At 40.3% G+C, this 22,932-nt stretch overlaps 1 protein-coding gene across 1 annotated transcript in view; it reads left to right on the top strand.

Moving 5' to 3' along the window:
• The window catches only part of SPAG16 (sperm associated antigen 16), an 868,104-nt gene that overhangs the window by 147,848 nt on the left and 697,324 nt on the right, over positions 1–22,932 (top strand). The window contains exon 10 of the mRNA XM_032800034.2: positions 3,393–3,523. Within this exon, the coding sequence (XP_032655925.1) occupies positions 3,393–3,523 (131 nt within the window). The remainder of the gene's footprint in view (positions 1–3,392; positions 3,524–22,932) is intronic.

Here is a 22,932-nt window from a genome sequence, read left to right as displayed (position 1 = left end):
CATGAGGGGATACCAAGTGGTGAGAGAACTCTGTAGCAAGAAACATGAATTATAGAGAAGTTTTAAAATGTGAATTAAAATACCCTCCTAATATCCTGCAGTTTTGGAATTTAATTGCCCTATGCTTATTCCTTCAATTTAATCTTGACAGAGTTCAAAAACTAGTGCAAACGCTAAAAAGAATGTCCGTATCTCTGCTATCTGTACATACTCAGATAACAACATGCGGATCCTATTCCATTCTTAATCTGATTGGGTGATGGGCGTTTTAAAGAACACTGTAAATTAATCTTCTGTATGAAACTTATTTTCAACAGTGTATTTTGGGAATGTTGCAAACATGTACAGTCAGCTGTATCGTTAGAATTCCTTTAAGGATACAAGGACTTTTTTTAAGTCCTTAATTGTATAAGATTAGTACTCTCCTGACCTTCTAAAATGACAATCTGTTTTTAATAAAGCCCATGTAGTCAGGCTAATTAGAGCAGGTAATAAAATCTTCTAGCTGGTTGATTAATCTTTAGAAAACCTTTAAGAGTCTACACTGATCAGGAAGTGAGGTTGTAAAACCACATGGAAATAGAGACATTTCCACTGTTTAGCAGTACTGTCCTAGATAAAGAAAAAATATGTTCTTCTGATGAATAGATATTAATATTTTTTTATTTTTCTGGTAGTTTAAAAAAATTATTACTAAGGATGATCTTAGACAAAATCCCTGGCTCAACGCATCTTAACCCTTGGAATGTTTGAAATCTGTGTCAGGTTAAAATGTTGCTACTGCTCCCATCTGTATGATGGTCAGACTTAAAGCCTTAATCTAAACACTGTGGAACATTTGGGCATTTGAAATCCAGTCCTGGTTATGCAGCTTAAGCCCATCTCTCTAGTACAATTCCATACTGGTTGTCTAATACAATGCAGACTAGTCTAATCTAAGTATTTATCATCCCTGTGGTATCTTTGCTTTATAACAAATTGCACATACAATCTAAATGTCTGCCAAAAAGTTTAGACTTGGATGCTGAAAGATAGGTATCTGTAACACTATATTTAAGGATCTGATTGAAAGCCCATTAAGTTTGATGTTGGATCCTTTCCACTGATTTCAGTGGGCTTTGGATCAGGGCCTTACGGCTAGATTTTCAAAGTTATTTAGGTGCCTAAAGAAGCAGATAGGTGCCTAGTGGGAATTATAGAAGGGTCTGAGCAGATGAGGTATGTAAATTCCATTGATTTCAGTGGATTTAGGCACCTAACCACTTACACTCCTACTGGGATTTTCAAAAGAAGCTATCTGCATCTTTAGGCACTGACATGCCTTTGCAAATCTGGCCCTTGGTGCCTAAAAAATAAATGACCTAATTTCCCCAAAAAATAAATGAACAGGAGAAAGTAACAAGCAAACTGCATAAGTAGGACTGCTTTAGCCAGCGTGCAAATTATAGAGCATATGCAGCTCTAAATTACACTAGAGACAATATTGGCTGAAGATTGGGGAAAGAGTAAAGGTGGTTTAAAGTCACGTTTGTCTGAATGAGTTTGCTACAGTGCAGGACTGAATTAGGGTTGCCAGGTGTCTGGTTTTTGACTGGAATGCCCAGTCGAAAAGGCCCAGGTGGCTCCAGTTGGCATCGCTGACCGGGCCATTAAAAGTGTGGTCAGTGGCGCAGTGGGGGTCTTGGGCGAAGGCAGGCTCCCATATGGCTCCCGGAAGCGGCAGCCAGGTCTCTGCAGACCCCATGGCACATGGGCAGCCAGGGAGCCTGTGCATGCTGCCCCTGCCCTGAGTGCTGGCTCCGCAGCTCCCATTGGCTGGGAACCTGCGAAAGCAAAGGCCCTACATGGAGCTTTCCTGGCTGCTCGTGCACCTAGGGGGTGCAGGGGCCTGATGGCCACTTCCTGGGAGCTGCAGTAAGCGCCACTGGGACCCCAGACCCCCTTCTGCACCCCAATCACCACCCCAGCTCGGAGTCCCCTCCCACACACAAACTCCCTCCCAGAGCCTGCACCTTGCTGCCCTCCAACACCCCAACCCTCTGCCCCAGCCCTGAGCCCCTGCCTGCACCCCAAACCCCTCATCCCTGACCCCCTCCAGACCTCATATCCCAAGGCAGAGCCCTCACCCTCCACTGCATCCCAACCCCCTGCCACAGTCCAGAGGCCCCTCCTGCACTCCAAACCCCTTATCCTTACCCCTAGCCCAGAGCCCATACCCCCTATGCCCCAGCCTGGAGCCTCCTCTTGCTCCTCAGACCCCTCATTTCTGCTCCCCTGAGTCCATACCTCCAACCCAGAGCCCAACCCCCTCCGTACCCCAACCCCCTGGCCCAACCCCGAATCTTGTCCCACACCCCAAACCCCTCATTCCTGGCTCCACCCCCCAGCCTGAACCTTCACTCCCCAACCCCAGCCCAGTGAAAGTGAGGTGAGGGTGGGATACAGCAAGCGAAGGAGAGAGAGCGGATGGAACAAGTCACGGGAGGGCCCTCGGAGAAGGGTCAGGGCAGGGGATAAGGCAAGGGTGTTTGGTTTTGTGCAATTAGAAAGTTGGCAGCCCTAGACTGAATCCAGGTTTTTAAATTAGCAAATTTGCAATGTCAAACTTCTTGCTATAGTGCTGGCTAAACAATCTAAAAAGATTTCTACTGCTTAAATAATAACATGTTGCATAACAAGTTTTCCTCTGATGTTCACCCTGTGCTTTATGAAACTAGTATATATGGCATATAGAATTTTGGTTAAATTTTGTATTGTGTTGCTATGCTACTGGCTTAACAGATTTCACTTTTCAGCCACATATATGCCGCCACCAGCAGATTCATAAATGGCAATTTTAATTAAAGCATGAAACCAATTTCTTTCTTTTATTTACATTCATATGCCTGCATAAACTTCAGTAAAGTTGCCAAGGTATGAATGACAGCAGAACTTGGTCATCATTTTCCATTATATTTCAGGGTATTTACAGTGTACCTGTGCATCGTACTTTGAAAACATACTAAACATACTCCCATGTTGAGCGGTATAGATGCAGTCTTCAGATTTAAAGAAGGATGGGGTTTGGGCTACTTTTAACAACTAACATTGCTTCAGAAATATGCTCTGTGGAACATGCATTTGAAAAAAATAAATTATGTCTTTTGAGTATACTCAGTGTTATCATTTATAGAGACCAAGGTTGCAAACATACTTGTGCTTAGCTTTAAGTACATGCATTAGTGTTTGCAGGATTGGAGGCTGACTGCAGTTTACTAGAAGCAATGTGGAAGAACCAATAGTGAGCAATGGAAAAAATAGACAAAACTGTATAAATGCAAAAATAAATTGTTAAAGAATTTATTACATGAACTTGAGTAATCTCAAGAATTAATACTTTTTTTTTTCCCTAGGATTCAGAATTTCCCATAGATACTCAAGTGAACCCTTATCTTGCTCGTGCCAAGCAATGCACCCGGCCATTGAAATCTGGAGTATACAGGCTGAGCAGCACTTTAAAAGTCCATGATCTAGCAGTCAGCTGGTAGGAACCTTAACCATTTTTTCAGTTTATCATTGTATAACTATTGAGTTTTATCTTTCAAAAGGTCGTAGGGAGCAATTTGCTGAAAGCGGTGAAGGGACTGTTCTTGTTGAACATCTGAAACAATTGTCAAAAGCACTGTGCAGGCCAAGCGAACTAGGCTGAGGCCTTGACTACGAGACCTAAACCCTCGTCTATAAAACGTACAGAATACTTGCCCTGAGATTCCCATGCAATTTACTTACTGCCATAGTCTGATCTCCTATTACTCTGATTTATATCTAGTTATAGCTATATCCTATTACTCTGGTTTATATCTATAATGAATCCAGGGAGTTCCTCCAGATAGATGGCTTTTAGTAGTTGATGTAACTGAGAACAGAATCTGGCCATTAGAAATTTTTTTATGGCAGACTCATGTCTGTGTCCTTTTCCCCTCTGTAGTCCATTTTATCAGAGTGGATTTTCAAACCAGGTGAAAAGCATATGTGATAGGCCAACATTCTCAATATATCCATTAAAGATAGCTGGGAGTTTGCCATAAAAAATCTGTGTGATAGTGAAGTCTTATAGTATGTACCTCTAAAGTTAACAGCCATTCTTTATAGATGTTTAAAGTGTGTGTAAATTGGTCTTCATGAGAAATAAACTAACAGAACTGGATTGCCAAGGAATAATAGATAGATATGGTGGTAATGCTCATCTGAGTTTGCATCATCTTTTTTTGCTACAGTCTTCATCTACTCTTGAGGAAAGACCTGTAATTTGGACCAAATTTGTAGTGATTTTGTGAGTTTTGTGTAAATGAGCAAGGATGAATGTGCTAAAATTCATGTCCACTTGTGAGCTAAGCTATGTTTGTAACTTAAGGGCCAGGTCCTCAGCTGGTGTAAGTTGACAAAGCTGGTAGCACTGTTCTGCAAAAAGAACTCTGGCTGGGGTTTTGTGGGTGGACTCCAAACGTCGCACTCTTATACCACCATAACAGGACTTTAAAGGAAGTGTTGGGGGAAGCTGAATGTTCTCCATTGTGGACAAAAATGGCTTCCTTTTGGTTGGCAGGTTTGTATTTAATAATAATTTCTAATGAAAATCTTTTATGTGAAGGTGACTGTACAGATTCTCATAGTTGAATGATAAAAAAAAATGAAAGTTTTTACAGTTGTTTCCAGCCTATTTCCTTGGGTCAAAATATCGTTTTAAATTTAGATTCATTAAATGTCATCGTTTACAAGCAATTGCACCCTTAACGTGCTTGCTAGCTATTGGGCTGAGGAAGAGTAAACATGAAAGTCATCTTTGACAATAGGTTACAGCTAGCAGCAAAGTTCAGTAATTTCTGATAAATTAGCTAGGTGTGTTTCTTTGTAAATACATGTTTGAAACCCACCCAGATGTATTTCTTTTGCTATTTACAGATCTTTTGTAACAGTTTTGTACGTCCACACTGTAGCCAGATTACAGGTTCAAGGCTACTACATTTATCAGCCTAAAGACAAATTATCTTTCCTCATTTAATTTCACAAAGTTCTTGTTAAATCCAAGGAGTTTTCTCCAAAGTTATTTTCTTAGAGCTTGTGTTTTGGGTAGTGTGGTTTTTCAAATGTCAGTTGAAGGCCTTCCCAAAAATCAGTGTTTGAAAAATTTGGGAAACACTCAATATAATTTTATGAAGATCTGTCATATAAGCAATAAACAGCAAGTAGAGCTGGTTAAAATGTTGGTAACAAAAGGAGGTTTGTGTTGGTCAAAATTGTTATCTGGAGTTCTTTGAACCCACAATGCCTGGTAACTTTATACTGTATGAGGTGGGGTCAGGAAATAAATCAAGGGAGACATGGCCATCCGACAGATGGCTGGCACAAACAGGACAACACAAATGTGCTGTCACTTAAAGCTATACTTTACTTAGTCTCAAGCACTTACACACGTCTGCAACAGGTTAGTAAAACACCCCCAACCCTCAATTACCAAAGTTGGGTATGCCTCTCGAGTGGCACAGCAGCAGTCTTCCGATGGCCAATCTTCCATCAGCCGGTGGAGACCACAAGATGTGTCTAGAGGGAGAGTCCTTGAAGAGTACAGCTATCCCAAACTTTCTTCTCTTATTTATTCATTGGTATCACAATAACACGTCACTGAAAGAAAACTTGTTAAGCAAGCAATTTCAAAGGTTAAGCAGGAGGTTTCCTTCTGATCATCAGTGAGCCAGATGGGTTTTTTCAGTTTGCATGTCCTGAAGCCCTAACAGACACATCCCTGAGGGCACATATAGACAAGCTTCCTGTTTTCCTAAAATGCATATCTCAGCAATTTCAACAGAGATCTCATCAGGAAGGACGCAGGGTCAAGCTGCTTTTTCTGTGGCACCCAAATTTCCTCCCCTCCTGACTCGGTCATGCTAAGGCTGCTACACAGGCCCACTTATGGCCTGCTAGCTTGCCTACTTTTAGCAATAAGCAGTAGTGTTTCAGGCACTTTACTGGTCTGCCAAGATCTCCCCATACAAAAATTGTTCTTCTTTGTGAAACTGGGAACAATTTTTCAAAAATCTGAAAATGTTTGATGAAAATCCATTAAAATCTTATTTGCGGTTAGGATGACTGCAAAACCATTTTGACAGATTTTCACAGTAGTTCTTTAAATTTCTGCTTGATTTTTGATGGGCTTGGTTTAATCACATGAGTGATTGACTGAATCTACCCCATATGGTAGGTCATCAGTCCCCTTGATGATTACCTGTTCTGTTAATTCCCTTTGAAGCACCTGGCATTGGCCACTGTTGGAAGACATGATACTGGGCTGATGGGCCTTTGGTCTGACCCAGTATGGCTGTTCTTATGTTCTTATATTCTTAAGTTCTTATGTCAACATTTTGACTAATTTTCTCTGGTGCAGCTGCATACTGCATGGGATCTCTGATCCAGTGAGGGAGGATAGCTGGGCATGACTGTGTGTCACTTCTTTCTGTAGTCTGTGTAGGGGAGTTATTAATCTTCCTTGCCCAAAAGTTGTACAGCCAGGATTTTAAGAGGATGTTGATCCTATCCTCATGCCCCTCTCTGCACACTGGAAGGGAAAGTGATCCATTCACAAAAATATTTAGTAGGTGTATTGCCCAATATTATGTAAAACCTACATTTGTTTATTGTAGCAGGCTACTCTTCCCCTCAAAGGCCAGCCAGCTCTGTTTAGAAGCAGAGCCACTTACAAAAAATGGTGTTTGGACACTGTAGAGGAGATTATCAGATCCTGTTAGAAAGGGATGAGGTGACTGACTGGTGAGCGTCTGATTTCTATGGAGACTGGAAGGGTGGGTGGTGGGATTCACAGGAAACCAGTTGACTCCTGTGGTAGGCCATGGGGCAGGGAGGCTCTGAGAAGGGAGCATCTGAGTCAGTGGGAAAGTAGCCATTGGGCTTATGTTGAACTGTTTTATTTTGGGAGTTACTAACAGTTGTCAGTGCAACCAATAAATGGTACCCTGAAGAAAGGGCCTGAACAGACTCTGGGCTTGGCATTAATACTTCCTGGGCTGGGGAGACATCCTAACTATAGCTACATACACCATTAAAAAATGTATTCCTGTTTACAAGTAAGTGGGTGTTCCTAAATCCTTTTAGCCCTACATGATACTTTGTAGTGTAAAGAATAGGTCTAAACAGCTATGCTGCCACTGTTGCCATATGACTTTAGAGATAATAAAGAAAAGCAAGTATAAAGGATTTAGTGATATTATCAAGGTTTTCCTGATGGGATTAGTCAAAGATATTTTTTCCTCCCAGGATTAGCTCATCATTATATTTAATTATACTAGGTTTCCCCATTTTATTATGAGTGCCTTCCAGAGGTGATATTTTTTAAATCTCCTTGAAAATTCAGACACATTGACTTGCTGCAGACAGTGTTATAACATCCCCTCATTCTAAAATTACACCTTAAGGCTCCAATCCTGCATTGAGATCTGCAAAGGCTCAGTGGTCTGCTGTGCTTTATACTTGTCTTCAGGTCTAGTTTTGAAGAACTGAAAGGTCAATGCTATAGTTTGGTCTGTCATCCAATTTACATGTGGTTTTCTTATTTTAAATGGAATCTACTTCAGACTGCTTGAGTGTTTAGGACGTGAAGACAGTGTTCTCATTGTCAGTTGTGAGCCTCTTCCTTTTAAGAGCTAAGCATTTTAGCTTCTAGGTAAAAATAAATGCTGTTTACCAAACCTCTGTGGAGCAATGATGACACCTTCTGGGTATATAGGAAAACCCAGACATCTAACATGGATTTTTCAGGGTCTTTACCATCTAACATGCTATTCCTGTTTACAGAGTTCAAAACTGAGCAAATGATATTTGAGCAACTATAAATTAGATAATCCAGTTGGTATAATATGCAAGTTTCACACTTAAATAAGTACACTAGAAGTACCTAAGGGTCTTCCATTTGCTATAAACTTAAAATGGTATTGAACTTAAACTTTCCCTTCAGACATTCTTTCAGGGCTTCCACTGAAGGCCCTGGGCATTGTTCTTGTGAATCAGAGAGAATAATTTAGCCAACACTTTGCAGAATTGCACATCCCATGGCACCAGGCAACCATTTGATATATGAGCCATCTGCCTGACATTCAGTCTCTTTAATGTACAGAAACTCATTTTTTAAAGTTCCCAAATCTTGTGAGTTTATACAGCTGTTTGAGAATTGAGTTAAAATTCTGCCTGATAATAAAGTACTGTCACCTAAGTAGAAAGTGTCTATACATTATATTCATAAAGTATTATCTAATCAGCAAAATCCTTCTAGTCCCCAGAACATGTATGATACATTTCTTTGGTGCAGTATGACTTGTTGAATCTTTAATGAAAAATATGTGTAAGAACTACAAAAGGGTGCCATGTTTCTCAACATGGAAACAACTGGCTTAGGGGAATGGAAACTTTGTGAATGCTAATTTACTTACTTTCCTCCTAATTCTTCTTTTGGGGGATGCAGTTTCCTTCCAGCCCCAGTGGAAGTGACAGTGGGTCCAGCCACAGAACCTGTGAGTCAATACGCTTATCCACTCTTCCTGGTGGAGGATGTGTGGGATCTTTTCCTGACATGAAGCAAAGGGAAGTCCTGTCCCTCAGGTCCCAGCTAGAGCTGATTGGGAAATTTTTGACATGGGTTGTGAGTTTTTTTGGTTGGAAAATAATGATATGTCAAAACTGAAAATGTTCATTAAAATCCATTGGTTTTAACAAAACTTTCATTGGAATGTTTCACTGGTCCAGGATGGAATTTCTTCTCAAAACCAGAGAGACCCCAGAATAACCAAAAGCCCAATAGTTAGGGCACTCATCTGGAATGCAGGAGACCTGGTTTCTCTCTGCTCTGCTTGATTTTGGAGCAAGAACTTGAACATGGGTCTCACGTATCTGAGTACTGTAACTTCCAGGCTGTGGAGTCAGTATCTGACCCTCTCGCTGAATGAATATTTAATTATTTATATAAAGCGGAACAGCTCCAACAGGAGAGAGTAACCTTATAACCTGGTGGTTCGGGCACTTGCCTGTTATGTGGGAGACCAGTTTCAAGTCCCTGCTCTGCCTGAATCAGAACCTCCTTTTCCTGTATGCCAGGCAAAAGCCTGCCCTAACCACTGGACAACTCTGGAGTGGGTCTGTGGGTCTCTGTTTTTCCTCCCCCCTCTCCAAAAAAAAGATCTAATTTTAATTTCATATCAGAACACAAACAAACTTCAATATTTCATTTTTTTTAAAGCAAATTCAGGTTTTCCAGATAGCCTTAGTCCTGACCAAAGAAAGAGACTGTTTTGACCCTAATGTTCCCTCCTTACAATATGTCAGGTGTATATAATGCCTGCAGTGTGAGAATTTTAAAGCTTACTTTATTTCCTTTACAAAGATATCTTAAGTGAAATGTAATAGAAATATTTTTGCTTGGCATAACCAGCCAGCTTCACCTAACGTTACACTGATGATGCAATTTTCTGTAGTCTACCTCTGAAGAGACTTGGTAAGGTTTAATACACTTTCATGCCTGTGCCACTTGCATTGCATTTCTTGCCTTCTGAGACTCATAAACACTTTTTTTTTTTTTTGCCTAGGATTTAACATCTTGATACAGAGATGACTGGGGTATATACAAATATTAGCTCATATATGCCTTCACATGTGCATATGTTCAAACTTAGCAAGAGCGTTTTGTTACTTGAGCGTTGTTCTATTTTATCTTCACTGATACCTTCAGAGTCTTAAGTGCCTTTGTGGTGAGATTAGAGTGGGAAAAACCTATTTCAAAATTTTCCACTATGAGTAATTGTCAAAGTTGGATGCTATAGAAAGTAATTATTGTATCCTGGGGTCCAAGACAACACTATGATATATAGTTTTACTCTTGTAATGGCATGGCTGAAATAGAGCCCCCTTGTGGACCTTCTTGGCATCCTGACAAGGCTGCAGATCTCCATAGGAGGAGAGGAGTGTGAGAGAGTCTCTGTCCTCTATGTCCACTGGGGCTCTTCTACAGTCTTAATCCCTTCAGAGGTCAGGAGGGACTTAGCTCCAAAATGTTCTCCAGCAAAAACTAAAGTCGACTCACTATGGGGTCATCCCCACTCTCCTAAACTGTGTTAGCTGAGCATTGCTCTCTCCTGGGGACTAAGCACTTCTCCACCAGTGGCTGCCCTGTCTATCAGGCCTGTTTCTCCACCAGCAAAGGTCCCTTCATGCAAGGATGCAGAGCTCCATTCTGCTTCCTCACCAGTCAGACCTGAACTGAGTTAGGTTCTCTCCTTTAATCCCCCTTCCAGGCCTCGCGCTGGCCGCAGGCATAGCAGAGCGGGGCTAGGTGGGTCCACAGGCTCTTTTTAACAACTTCTCTGCTATTGTGGGGCCTCTCTGCTCCCTCACACCTCTTGATTTGCTTTTTTCTTACTCCGTTTTTTCTTTGTGTGCCTCATACTAGAGAAGTGCATGCAGTCTATAGAGGAGATTCTTAAAGTGTATTGTTTCCCTAACTGTTGTATATGATAGCATAGATATTTCCACAGAATGGACTTTCTGCGTTAGTTACCAGATGATTATAGGACTTCCTGAAGCACATTCTGTGGAACTAATGACCCTAATGAAGGGTGGCCAGATGCCTGGTTTTGACGGGAAAGTCTGGTTGAAAAAGGGACCCAACGGTGTCTGGTCAGATTGACTGACCCGACACGCGCTGTCCGGTTACTGGAGATGGGGAGGCACTGGGTCATCACCCGCACCAGCCCCTACTCAGCTGCGGCTGTCTCCTACCTGTGTCAGGTGTCTCCAGCTCCTTCCTGACCCAGGCAGGGAGGTGGAAGAGAAAAAGTAGTGAGCTAAGGGGGGGAAGAGGAGTGGATGGGGGTAGGGCCTCAGGGGAAAGAAGAGGGATGGAGCCTCAGGTGGAGAAGATGAGGCAGGGCTTTGGGGGAATAGGCGGGGAAGGGGTGGAATCTCAGGGAGAAGAGGCGGGGCAGGGGAGGTTCTGGCATTCCTTCTGAAGTGTCTGGTTTTTAAATATTACTAAGTTGGCAACCCTATCTTAATGTGCTGTTTCATATTGTCACTTTCAAATTATTTGTAGACTTCATTTGAGATAAGAAAACACCTCTTTTAAAATATCCAATTGGGAAGACATCAGCATTTTTAGCTCAGTTATTACATCTATGCCAATACATCTATGTTTATTTCCTTGTAAATCTGTAAATAAATGAAAAAGCATTATAATGTTGGAATTTCCAGTGCCTTGTTAAGGAAAGGATTTCAGAGCTCTTTTGTTAATTGTTAAATAGCCAGAGTTACTGTTGTTTGTTTATTTATATTTGTATTTTCAATCTTTTTTCATACAAAGTTTTGTGCTTGGTATTCAGTGATATGCAGAGGCTCATCCCCCTATTCAGAAACAACTTTTTTTATATGATGATAACTTTAATGTCAGCAGAACAAAAATAGACAGTTTAAATGAAGGATTGATTCCATGCCTCCTCTCCCCTCCCCCCCCACCCCCCGAAATGAATCTCAAATGCCATATTCAGAAAAATGAAAGAAAAGTCGAATACAGCTTGTGAGGCAAGTTTTGGAGAAAATAACACTGTTTCCAGATTTGAAAGGCAGAGCATAATAAAATCAGTTATAGAGTGTCTTTTTGAGCTACAGTCCTGCATTTTGAACAGTTTCTTCTATTCCAAAAATAAAACTTGATTCAAATGGGAAAATAGAGAAGAAATATTGAAATTCTGCCTTGATCTTACCTTTTTCACAGTCACTCTATTTTAAATCATCTGTGAAACCATTTTGAGGAGTTAATTCAGGGAAAGACTGATCAGTCATTGTGCTTTCAGCAAGTTTTCATTATTTTTTTCACCCTATTAATTTTTTGTGCTCTTATCTATCCTGTTCAGTTACTTTTAATGGTTAAAATAATTTAAAGTGTCAGTTTTTGCAATTTAAGTAATGCAATGACTATGTCTTTATAAATGCTGTTTATTCCCCATCTAGGCTGTCATTTTTCCTTCTGCCCTTGATGAAGAACTGTCAAATATGATTTTGTTTAAAGAAGTGGAATTTTCATTCTCCTGCCACCAACATTTTAAAAAACTCAGAAACCCCAAGCATAATAGAAGCTTGATGTATCCCTTACATCTTTCTGAAGAAGGTCACTAGGGCAGAGGCAGATAGCGAGAATGACTCTGTAACCTGGTGGTTAGGGCACTTATCTGGGAATTGGGAGACCCAAGTTCATGTTTCTTACATAATAGAATTATTCCAAGAATAATGCAAAGTGTTTTTAATACCTTTCATATAAAGATGCCACTCAAAAATAATGCACTCCATTGTCTATATTATTTTTAATGATGGATTAGTTTTGCCAATAATTGCTTTGTAATTACTATTGTAAAGCACTTTCTTTGATGCTCTGCTGTACAAATTGCAAATTAATTTGGTAATGCCTTCAGGCTTTGTTTTTCTTAATCTGACAGTTAACTTGAATGTTATGCATATGTTAATAAATTTAAAAAAATGGTAAAAACAAACACCGAGATCCCAAACATTTCATTAAAGTTCAGTCATACACAAATACATCTCAGATGGGTTTTATCCATGAAATAAGTGTTTGAGAAGTTTGAGAAAAATCTGTTCAGCCATTTTACGTTGTCTGAGCATTTTGAACTGCCATAAACGTGAGCATAATCCTTGAACTGCAATGACTTCTATAGGTCTTTAGAGAAAGGAAACATGCAAATAAGTATACCCTGTGGAAGTTCAGATCCAGTTGACATGTTTAGGGGTGTGTGTATGTGTAATATAATCAGACAGATGGAAAGGTTGTATTGTGGGGAAGTTTGCAGCATTGTTGAATGACATTTATCACCATCAAAGAGTAGTAAAGGCAAGGAAAAGTGAGGTGCCTTAGCAAAAAAGGCACTCCACTCACATAAATACAATGTAAGCAATACAAATATGGAACTGAGTAACTTACTCTTATAATTATTCCATTATGTAATGCAAAGTGCTCCTCAAATCATTTGCAATAAGTTTCTGCTCAGGAATAGTTGATGTGAAGATAAATTCCTTAATATCTAATATGTGAGCTACCCAGATATGATGATATGTGTCATAGAACAATCTTTAAATGACTAATAAAATCAGTGTTTGCTCACACAGTGAGACAGGTTACGATGGACCTTTTTGTAGGTGCTGTGTAGAGAAGACAGCTCAAGGAATCTTCCACTACCTCATGCACCTTACAGGAGGACCAAGGATAATAGCAACTCCTATGCTTGGGCGAGTGTAGGGACTCCTTCCTCTTTGAGACTGCAGGGATGCACAGTACCTCAAAAGGGGCAGGGAGTTGTGGCTTTACATCTCAACCTCTGCTTCAGAATATTGAATGGGCTGGCCGTTCCAGTGGAGGGATATTCCCCCTAAGAGCATCTGCATCAATTGTGCCTCCTTGAAGATATGCAACTCCCACTTTCTCACATTTCTAAGATACCATTGTTTTTCCAACTTTTGGAATGGAAATATCTGGCAATGGTCTAATATTGCTAAATGTTGACTTTTTAATAACAATCATTGTCTGACTGTTCAATGAACTGTTAGATTTGTTAGATATATTGATTTCACCAAATATGGGCCTGGTTTCTCCACTGCATTGGTCCACGTTTACACTGCTCTTACTCCATTGAAGTTAATTGAATTACACTTCAATAAAGTGGTGAATGAGACCCGGTGTAGCTAATGATAGTGGGTTTGTACACTGTGAAATTGAATATTACCTTTCTTGCCAACCATCAGGAGGATAAAAATAGAGATCAGTCCTACTCATATTCTGTTTAGGTTCTTGTATATTACCCATCACCATGATATATGGCTACATAACCATGTTGGATTATTTTATTGCATACTCTGTGTGTACTTAACTTGTAGGTAGATTCCAAGACCAGAAGGGACCAGTGTCATCATCTAGTCTGACTTCCTATATAACAGAGGCCATAAACTTTCCCCAAATAATTCTTAGTACAGATCATTTGTGAAGGAAAACATCTGGTTTTGATTTAAATATTGTCAGTGATTATTTATCCTCCCTGTCAAAAATGTACCGTATATACTCATTCATAAGTCGAATTTCTTTTAGTAAAAGAGAGAAGCACCAGAAAAGAGGGTCAGCTTATGTACGGGGATAGAGAGGGAGAGGTGGGACACAGCCCTTCCCGCCAACAGAGGGGACAAGGAGAGGCAGCACAGCCAGCAGAGCCAGAAGGGAAGAGGTGGGGCCAGAGTCTCTCCACTTCTGGCCACGCTGCTCTCCCCTCAGCATCCAAAGGAGCTACAGCTCCGGGGCTGGCAGGCTGCAGCTGAGCCGCTCGGCCCTGCTCCCCAGAGCAGGCTGTGGCCATGCTGCCTGGCCTGCTGGAGCACGTTGCAGCTGTGTTGCCCGGCCCACCCCACTGGAACATGCTGCGTCTGTGCTGCCCAGTCTGGCACGCTGGAGCAGACTGTGGTTGCGCTGCCCAGCCTGCCAGAGCAGCTCCAGCCAGGCCAGAAATATCCTCCCTTGGCCCTCCCCAGATAAGGTGGGAAGGGATGGGATGTGAAGAGTGGGGGGGGTCCTGGGCTAGGGGTGAGGGTCAAGTGTGGGGTGGTCACAGGGGTTAGTCCCCTGATCCTCAGCATCCCCCCAGTTGCTGTCCCGATCCATCAGGGTAAGCAGCTAGCAGGCCGGGACACTTTGTTTACTTAGGTTTACCTCCATGCCTGTTGTCATAAACAGATAGCTAAGGGTTAATGTCTCTTTCACCTGTAAAGGGTTAACAGACAGTGACCTGCAACACCTGACCAGAGGACCAATCAGGAAACAAGATACTTTCAAATCTCGATGGAGGGAAGCCTTTGTTTGTGGGTTTTGGGGTTTGCTTTGTTCTCTCTGAGTCCTGGAAGGGACTAGACATGCAACCAGGTTTCTTGCCAATCTCCCTGCTACAGTCTCTTACATATTCAGAATAGTGAGTATTGAGTAAAAAGGTGGTTATAGTCTTTTGATTGTTTCTGTATTTGCAGCTGTGTATCTGGCTGGTAGAGTTTTAATGTGTATTTGGCAGAAAGTATTTTAAATTGTATTTCTGTTGGAGAAGGCTTTTTCTCCATTGTCTATAAGCTGAAAGACCCTGTAATATTTACCATCTAAATTACAGAGATAACTTTTACTTTTTTTCTTTCTTTTTATTAAAAGTTTTGCTTTTTAAGATCTGTTTGATTTTTTTTCCTGGTTAAGGCTCAAAGGAACTGAGTCTCTAACTTACCGGGAAGTTGGGAGATAGGGAGAAAGAAGGGAGGGGGAAAAGGGGGAATCCCTTTGTTTAGATTCACGGAGCTTGAATCTGTATTGCCTCTGGGTGAAGTGGAAAGCCTCTGTTTTAAGATTCAAGGAGTTGAATCCCAGTGATCTTCTAGGGTAACCCAGGGAGGGAAAGCCTAGAAGAGGCACTCGTGAGGGAAAGAGTTTACTTTCTTTGTATTAAGATCCAGGGGGTCTGGGTCTTGGGGGTCCCCAGGGAGGGTTTTGGGGAGACCAGAGTTTATCAGACATTCAGATCTCATTGGTGGCAGTGTATCAGATCTAAGCTGGTAATTAAGCTTAGTGGAATTCATGCTAGTACCTCATTTTTTTGGACGCTAAGTTTCAGATTTGGGAAAGAGGCCTACCAGTGGCTTATCCTGATCGCCCGGGAGCCAAAGTTTGCTGATCCCTGAATTATAGGGTCAGCTCATGAATGGGTGATAAAAATTTTCCATTTTTACTTATCCATCTTGGGGGGTCGGCTTATAAATGAACCGGCTTATGATTGAGTATATACGGTACCTCTTGCTTCCAGTCTGAATTTATCTAGCTTCAGTTTCCAGCCGTAGGATAGTGCTATATCTTTATCTGCTGGATTGAAGAGCCCATTATTAAATCTTGTTCCCTATGTAGGTACTTACAGATTGTAAATAAGTCACCCCTTAAGCTTCCCTTTGCTTTGTTAAGCTAAATAGATGGAGCTCCTTGAGTGCACCACTATAAGGCATATTTTTCTAATGCTTTAATCATTCTCCTGGCTCTTGGCTGAACCCTCTCCAATTTATCAAGATCCGTTTTGATGGGTGGACACCAGAACTGAATACATCTGCCAAAAGGAAGTAATATAATCTCTTTACTCCTACTTGAGAGTCCCTTAGTTATGCATTGCAGTATCAAATTAGCTGTTTTGGCCACAGTGTCAGACTGGGTGCTTGTGTTCAACAGATTATCCACCACAATCCCCAAATCTTTTTCAGAGTCACTACTTTCCAGGATAGAGTTCCTCACTTTGTAACTGTGGCCAGCATACTTTGTTCCTTGATGTATACATTTTATATTTAACCATATTGAAATGTGTATTGTTTGCTTGCACCCAGTTTACCAAGTGATCCAGATCACTCTGCATCAATGACCTGTCCTCATTATTTACCACACTTCCAGTTTTTGTGCCATCTGCAAACTTTGCCTATGATTTGGTTTTCTTTCAGGTCACTGATAAAAATGTTAAATAGCATAGGGCCAAGAACCGATCCCTGTAAGATCTCACTAGAAATATACCTGCTTGATGACGATTCCTCATTTATAATTACATTTTGGGAACTATCAGTTAGCTAGTTTTTAATCCAGTTAATGAGTGCCATGTTAATTTTATAATTCTAGGTTTTTAATCAGAGGGCTTGGCTACACTCAAAACTTCAAAGCGCTGCCGTGGCAGCACTTTGAAGTGTGTGGTCGCAGCGCTAGTGCTGGGAGAGAGCTCTCCCAGCGCTGCAGGTACTCCACCTCCTCATGGGGATTAGCTTGCAGCGCTGGGAGCCGTGCTCCCAGCGCTACGGCACTGTTTACACTGGCGCTTTACAGCACTGTATCTTGCAGTGCTCGGGGGTGTTTTTTTCACACCCCTGAGCAAGAAAGTTGCAGTGCTGTAAAGTGCCAGTGTAGCCAAGGCCAAAATGTCATGCAGTACCAAGCCAAAATATATTATGTCAACACTATTACCTTTATCAACCAAACCTGAGATCTCGTGAATATTTTTTTTAGTTTGACAGGATCTATTTTTCATAAATCCATGTTGACTTGCATTAATTACATTACCCTCTTTTAATTCTTTATTAATAAAGTCTCATCAGCTGCTCCATTATATTTTCCGGGATTGATGTTAGGCTGACAGGCCTATAATTATCCAGGTCTGAGTATGTTCACAAGGCGTAAAAATAGAATTGTTTTTAAAAGATACAATACCACTCCTGATTATATTTTACTTGGTCTATCTTAACTGCACATATATTTTCTTCAGCTTAAACTGCTAAAATATCAGTTTTGGTAAATTTCATGAGCTGTCCACATGTTGGTAAGATTAACAGAGAACATACGATGCTACCCAGGATAGTGAGATTGTTTAAAAATTACCAAAAAAAAAGACACAAGCTGTTCAAGAGGAATGTAAATTCCTTGGAGTTTGTGACTTGGAAGGCTGAAATAATCCAACGGATGAAACTCACTATTTGGACTATTCCCAACACAATTCTCTGCTAGTTCCTCTGCCAGTGAATTGCCTTCTTAGTCTTTAAAAAACAAACAAAAACAAAAAAACCTCTCTCTGGAGATCTTCTAGCATTATAGTTTTAACTGTCCAAATACACTGGTCAGGAAAGTGAGAGAGACAGAACTCTCTAGATTTTTCTTCAGGATGATTTATCATTTTTTTAAATAACTTAATTTCTGTACACAGTCTCAATTTTTAGGCATATTTTATATGCAATAATCATTTATCCTGATGTTGATGACAGGACTTGACATAATATTTCACGTTTAGAAATTCAATAATGCATTTTTAAAACACTTCGGGTTTTTTTAAAGATACTGTATAAAGAACAGTTTGTGTGTTGCATGTAGCACTAAGGTTTTGTTCCCCTTCCTCCTCCTTCTCCCCTCCAGTTTGTAAATATACTAGCATGCCATAACAAGTGCCCTAGCATGTGATAAATATACATGAGCAAGTGAAAAATGCATGCATATGAGGAGTTGTGTGTGACAGTAGATTTTTTTCGATAATGGGCATGATTCAGCATTACTCTAGGTTTATGCCAGTCCCAGCTGGTGTAAAATCCCTTGAGGACTATAAACAGCTGTCATAAATTATAGCAGATCCCGCCTATGCCATGGTCAACACAGATTGGCCCACAGAATGGAGATTCTTGATCATCCACCATCTCTTGCCTCCAGTGGATATTAGCACAGGAGAGAAACTGGGATAGAACTGGAGGAATCTGTTAGTGAACTAGGCCAAATATATCTAGATCAGGGAAGGAGCACCACTGACAAAAAAATGGCTGAAAGACTACACTTTTTGCCAATTAACTATGGAAAAAGCAGATAATGGAAGTAGCACAATTATTAAAAAAATAAGCACTTTATAGGGGAAATGAACTTTGAAGAATCAGGATCAGGTGGAATTCACCAGAGTATTAAAGGAATTATCTGAGGAATGATTAGCATCCTTATCAGTTATATTTAATTGCTGCTTTTGGACAAAGGTCTCTAGCAAAACATGGAGGTGATAGATTGGATCATCTTTTTAACAGCCTAAAACTGCCTTATTTCAGCCTTATTTCAGTTTATGGCTGCCTCTACCGCTTAGCCAAAGGCCTTAGCCTAAGAACAAGGTCTTAGACTATCCTAGTGAGAGAAGGCCTATAAACAGGCAGAGTGATTTTGATCCTTGTTTTGTACGTCTATAACTAGCTAAATGATAAGAATACACCTAAATTTGTAAAGTATAGGTCTGCGCTTTGCAGACAGGCCTGAATATCTATATCTTAACAATTGTTACATGCTATTCTTCATATACAACCATAGAAACTAGCAGTAGAAAACACGTAGTTACTTCATCTTGCCCATACCATGCTAAGGCAGTATTGTTCTTATGTGGCATATACCTTACGTTAGGCCTGGTGCTTACTCATCATAAGTAATGTAAACATATTATGTAATAGGTATGTAACCCATTCTATTGAGTGGGAATTTTGTATATTGAGGTAGCAAACCCTTAAAGTAGGCAAAATTGATCTCTGCCTGCTGTTTGAATGTACAATAATCATATTTTTCTAAAATGTATTTGCATAATTTTTTTAGTTCCCAGACTGGTAAAGTTTTGCCAAACTGTAATAAAATGCTTATCTTCTCATAGGCAGTTCAGTGTTATCATTATTGATATTTCCAAATTCAAAATGATTTGCGTGCGTTACATTTATTTTTTTTATTGTAATTGTTTGTCTTCATGGGGACCTAGGTAAATCCTATCACTTTATCAAGCTGTCTTAGCATATGATTATTAAAGGGACACAAGTATCAGAGGGGTAGCCATGTTAGTCTGGATCACAATCGACTTTCCCATCACATTCCTTTCTGAAAACTGTGTAGCTGTTAGAAGTAAACTTTTTCAGATCATTAGGATTGTAAGATTATAGGAAAAAAAATTTTCTCTGTTCAGTCTGGGACCATGTGTAATTCTGTGGACAAGTAAATCATAGAGAGGAAAGGGAAGTGTCATCTGATTCATAAAAATCTAAAGAAACATAATTTCAGTGGTGTCATCCTCTGCAGTGTGTAAGTGTGTGTGTGTGTGGGGGGGCTCACTCCCCTCCCTCCACCCCACCCAATCCAGGTCTCTGGTGGAAATGTTGATAATACAGTGTGGCCAGAAATGGGTATCATTCAAAAGCTCTTTCTCCCACAAACACCATGGTACCAAACGTGACAGACCCAGAACAGTTATGTAGCAGTATATTCAAGAAAAGATTTAAAAATCAATGTATTAATTATACTTTAACACAGGCATGTCAAACATGCAGCTCTCGCAAAGTTAACCTGAAGCTCTCTGCTGACAGTACTGTTAATGCTCAGAACATGATTCCTGATTAATTTTTTATGTTAGATTATATAAATGGAAGGAGTGCTTTCAAGCTGATATGCTATCATCAGCAAAAAAAGCTATTACGTGGTATTGATTATCAGATTTGTTTCTTATTCTAAAAGTTGTAATGAGGCACTGGTTAAGACATTCCCGGAATCCATCTGCAAACGGTATGGACATAGTTGTGCATTATATAATATAGTCACAATCCCAAAATAATTCGTTAAAGTCCTTTGTTTCACTTTGGTCTTGCTTATTTCTCTGCATCAGTAGGGAGACAAAGTATCAACTAGTAGCTGAAACTTTGGAGAATACCACTGTGGAGAATTTGATTGAACACAATGTGTGGTGGCACCTTACACGCTCTAAGAAGTGCACTCATAAACCGAATTTGGCAAAGTTGGAGAGGAAGTACATCAAGCACCAGGAAAAAGTTGAAAATGCCAGGGCAAGTGTTAGCTGTAGGAAAGGCTTGCCTTATAGCAGGTCCCATGGCATGCATCTTGAGAACATATGTTTCCTCTGTGGTAAGCCCAAGGGCATTCATTAAGCACAGTTTCAACACGTGAGAAGCAGTCATTTTTACAGAGAATGTTGCATGGAACATAATCTGGGTACATTGACCCAAAGAAGCCCAGACATATGACATTTGGTATCACATGGAGTGCTACACTGAAAATGTGTGGAATGTGTTACGTTAAAAGGTAAAAGCAACAAATATTGATTTTACTACTGTACCCTGTGTGGCTCAGCTGGAGGTCATAAATTGCTTCAGAGAGGCACTAATGGAGGGGAAAGTGGTGGCAATGACCAATTCAGAGGCTAAGTATGGAGAAATATGTGCTTTGAACAGGATTGAAGAGGAACAAACGTTCAGCAGAAAGGCTCTTAAAGCACTTATTGAAGATGAACTGAGGGATATGGATGTCCTATTTGCAGGAATGAATCATAGCGCATACTCTTAAAAGCAGCAAAAGATGTGGCACTATTGAAAGTGGAAAAAAGCACTGATATCAACAGTAATATGAAGACTGTTTGCAGCTGTTATTCTTTTTTATGAAAAATAATTTTATCCTGAAGTACATGAGAGTTTCAAGGATCCACAACTGATGCCAAACCAGGAAAAAAATAACTTGCATGACTTGAACTACTTTAAATGGTGAATTGTGGTTGCAGTATACCAGCAAGTATACCAGGTACCAGTAAACAAGTAAAGCACCAGGCTGGCATACAGTCCATAGAACCATCGGGTTAGAAAGTACCACAAAGGTCATCTAGTCTAACCCCTTGCCAAGATGCAGGATTTGTTGTGTCTAAACCATCCAAGATAGATGGCTTTCCAGCCTCTGTTTGAACTTCTCCAGTAAAGGAGCTTCCATGACCTTGCTAGACAGTCTGTTCCATTGTCCTACTGCTCTTACAGTTAGGAATTTTTTCCTAAAAATTTAATCTAAATCTGCTGTGCTGTAGTTTGAACCCATTGCTTCTTGTCCTGCCCTCTGTGTCAAGAGAGAACAACTGTTCTCCATTTTTTTATTGCAGCCTTTCAAGTATTAGAAGATCACTATCATGTTCCCCCTTAATCTCCTATTTCCAAACTAAACATATCCAGTTCCTTCATCTTCTGCTCATGTGGCTTGTATTCAATCCCTTCGATCATCTTTGTCACTTGCTTCTGGATCCCTTCCAGTTTCTCTACATCCTTTCTGTACATTGGTGACCAAAACTGGACAGCTGAAGCCTAACCAGAAACAGAGCGGAACTATCATCTCCCGTAAATTGAACACTATGCCTCTGTTAATGTAACCTGTAACTACATTTGTGTTTTTGCAACAGCATCACACTGGTGACTCATATTGAGGTTGTAATGCACCACAACTCCCAGATCCTTCTCAGTAGTGCAGCTGCAAAGCCAATTATCCCCCATTCTTTATTTGTGCATTTGGATTTTCTTCTCTAAGTGTAGCACCTTACATAGTATTCTTTCATTTTTATCCTGACCCAGAGACTTTTAGTATGTCTACTGCTCACTTTCTCTTGGACCTCGGAGCCAGTGTACATGTTCTTGACATACAGTACATCACCTCCTCCTTTCCTCCTATATATCTTTCCAGAACAAGTTATCTCCCTCAATGCTGGTACTCTAGTCATGGAAGTTGCCATCTTATCATGAAGCCTCATGTATGAGTGCTTAAATGAAAAGATTTACAAAGTCTGCTACTTTTACCCTTGTGTAAACATTGCATAACAGTTTTTTGCACCAAGGTGATGACTGCCTGCATTCAGACAGAATTCTAACAGGTCTTCAATCAATTGCATCCATCTTTTGGAAATCCAAATTTATCTTGCATTGGTTGCATCTTGTAGCCAATTCCTGTTCACTAAAGCAAAAAAGTGCCATTTTTCACTAGTTGGAAAGTAATGCATTGTTCATAAGATACTATTGAGTGATGTTCAAGTTCAAGACTGCCTCCATATTTCATCTATGGAATACCTGATGAGAAATATAATTACTACTACATGAATATTGTATAAAAACAAATTAATTATACATATTTACCACTATGTAGCTTATTTGTGTGTTCCCGTTATGCATTGCCTTCGTTGACTATGAAAATGCGTTTGACAGAGAGATCAGTGCAGTGCTGAAAGCTCCTGCAGAACAGTGCATCGACACAAATTACATCAAACTATTAAAGGAAGTAAAGTCTGACTGCACTATGGATATAACTCTGTTCGACACTCCCCTTCGCATCCCAGTCAAAAAACGATATCATGTTGATTGCTGAAAACACTATCAAACTACAGAAAATGCTGTGAGAATTCAACACAAAAAGCAGCCAAGTTGGACTGAAAATGAACTGCTTTAAAATGAAATGTATGCAGTCTTATGGCTTGCCAAAAGCCCAAA

The sequence above is a fragment of the Chelonoidis abingdonii genome, chromosome 10 (assembly GCF_003597395.2).
Source record: "Chelonoidis abingdonii isolate Lonesome George chromosome 10, CheloAbing_2.0, whole genome shotgun sequence".
Classification (NCBI taxonomy): domain Eukaryota; kingdom Metazoa; phylum Chordata; order Testudines; family Testudinidae; genus Chelonoidis; species Chelonoidis abingdonii.
This window is presented reverse-complemented; position numbering and strand designations above follow the sequence as displayed.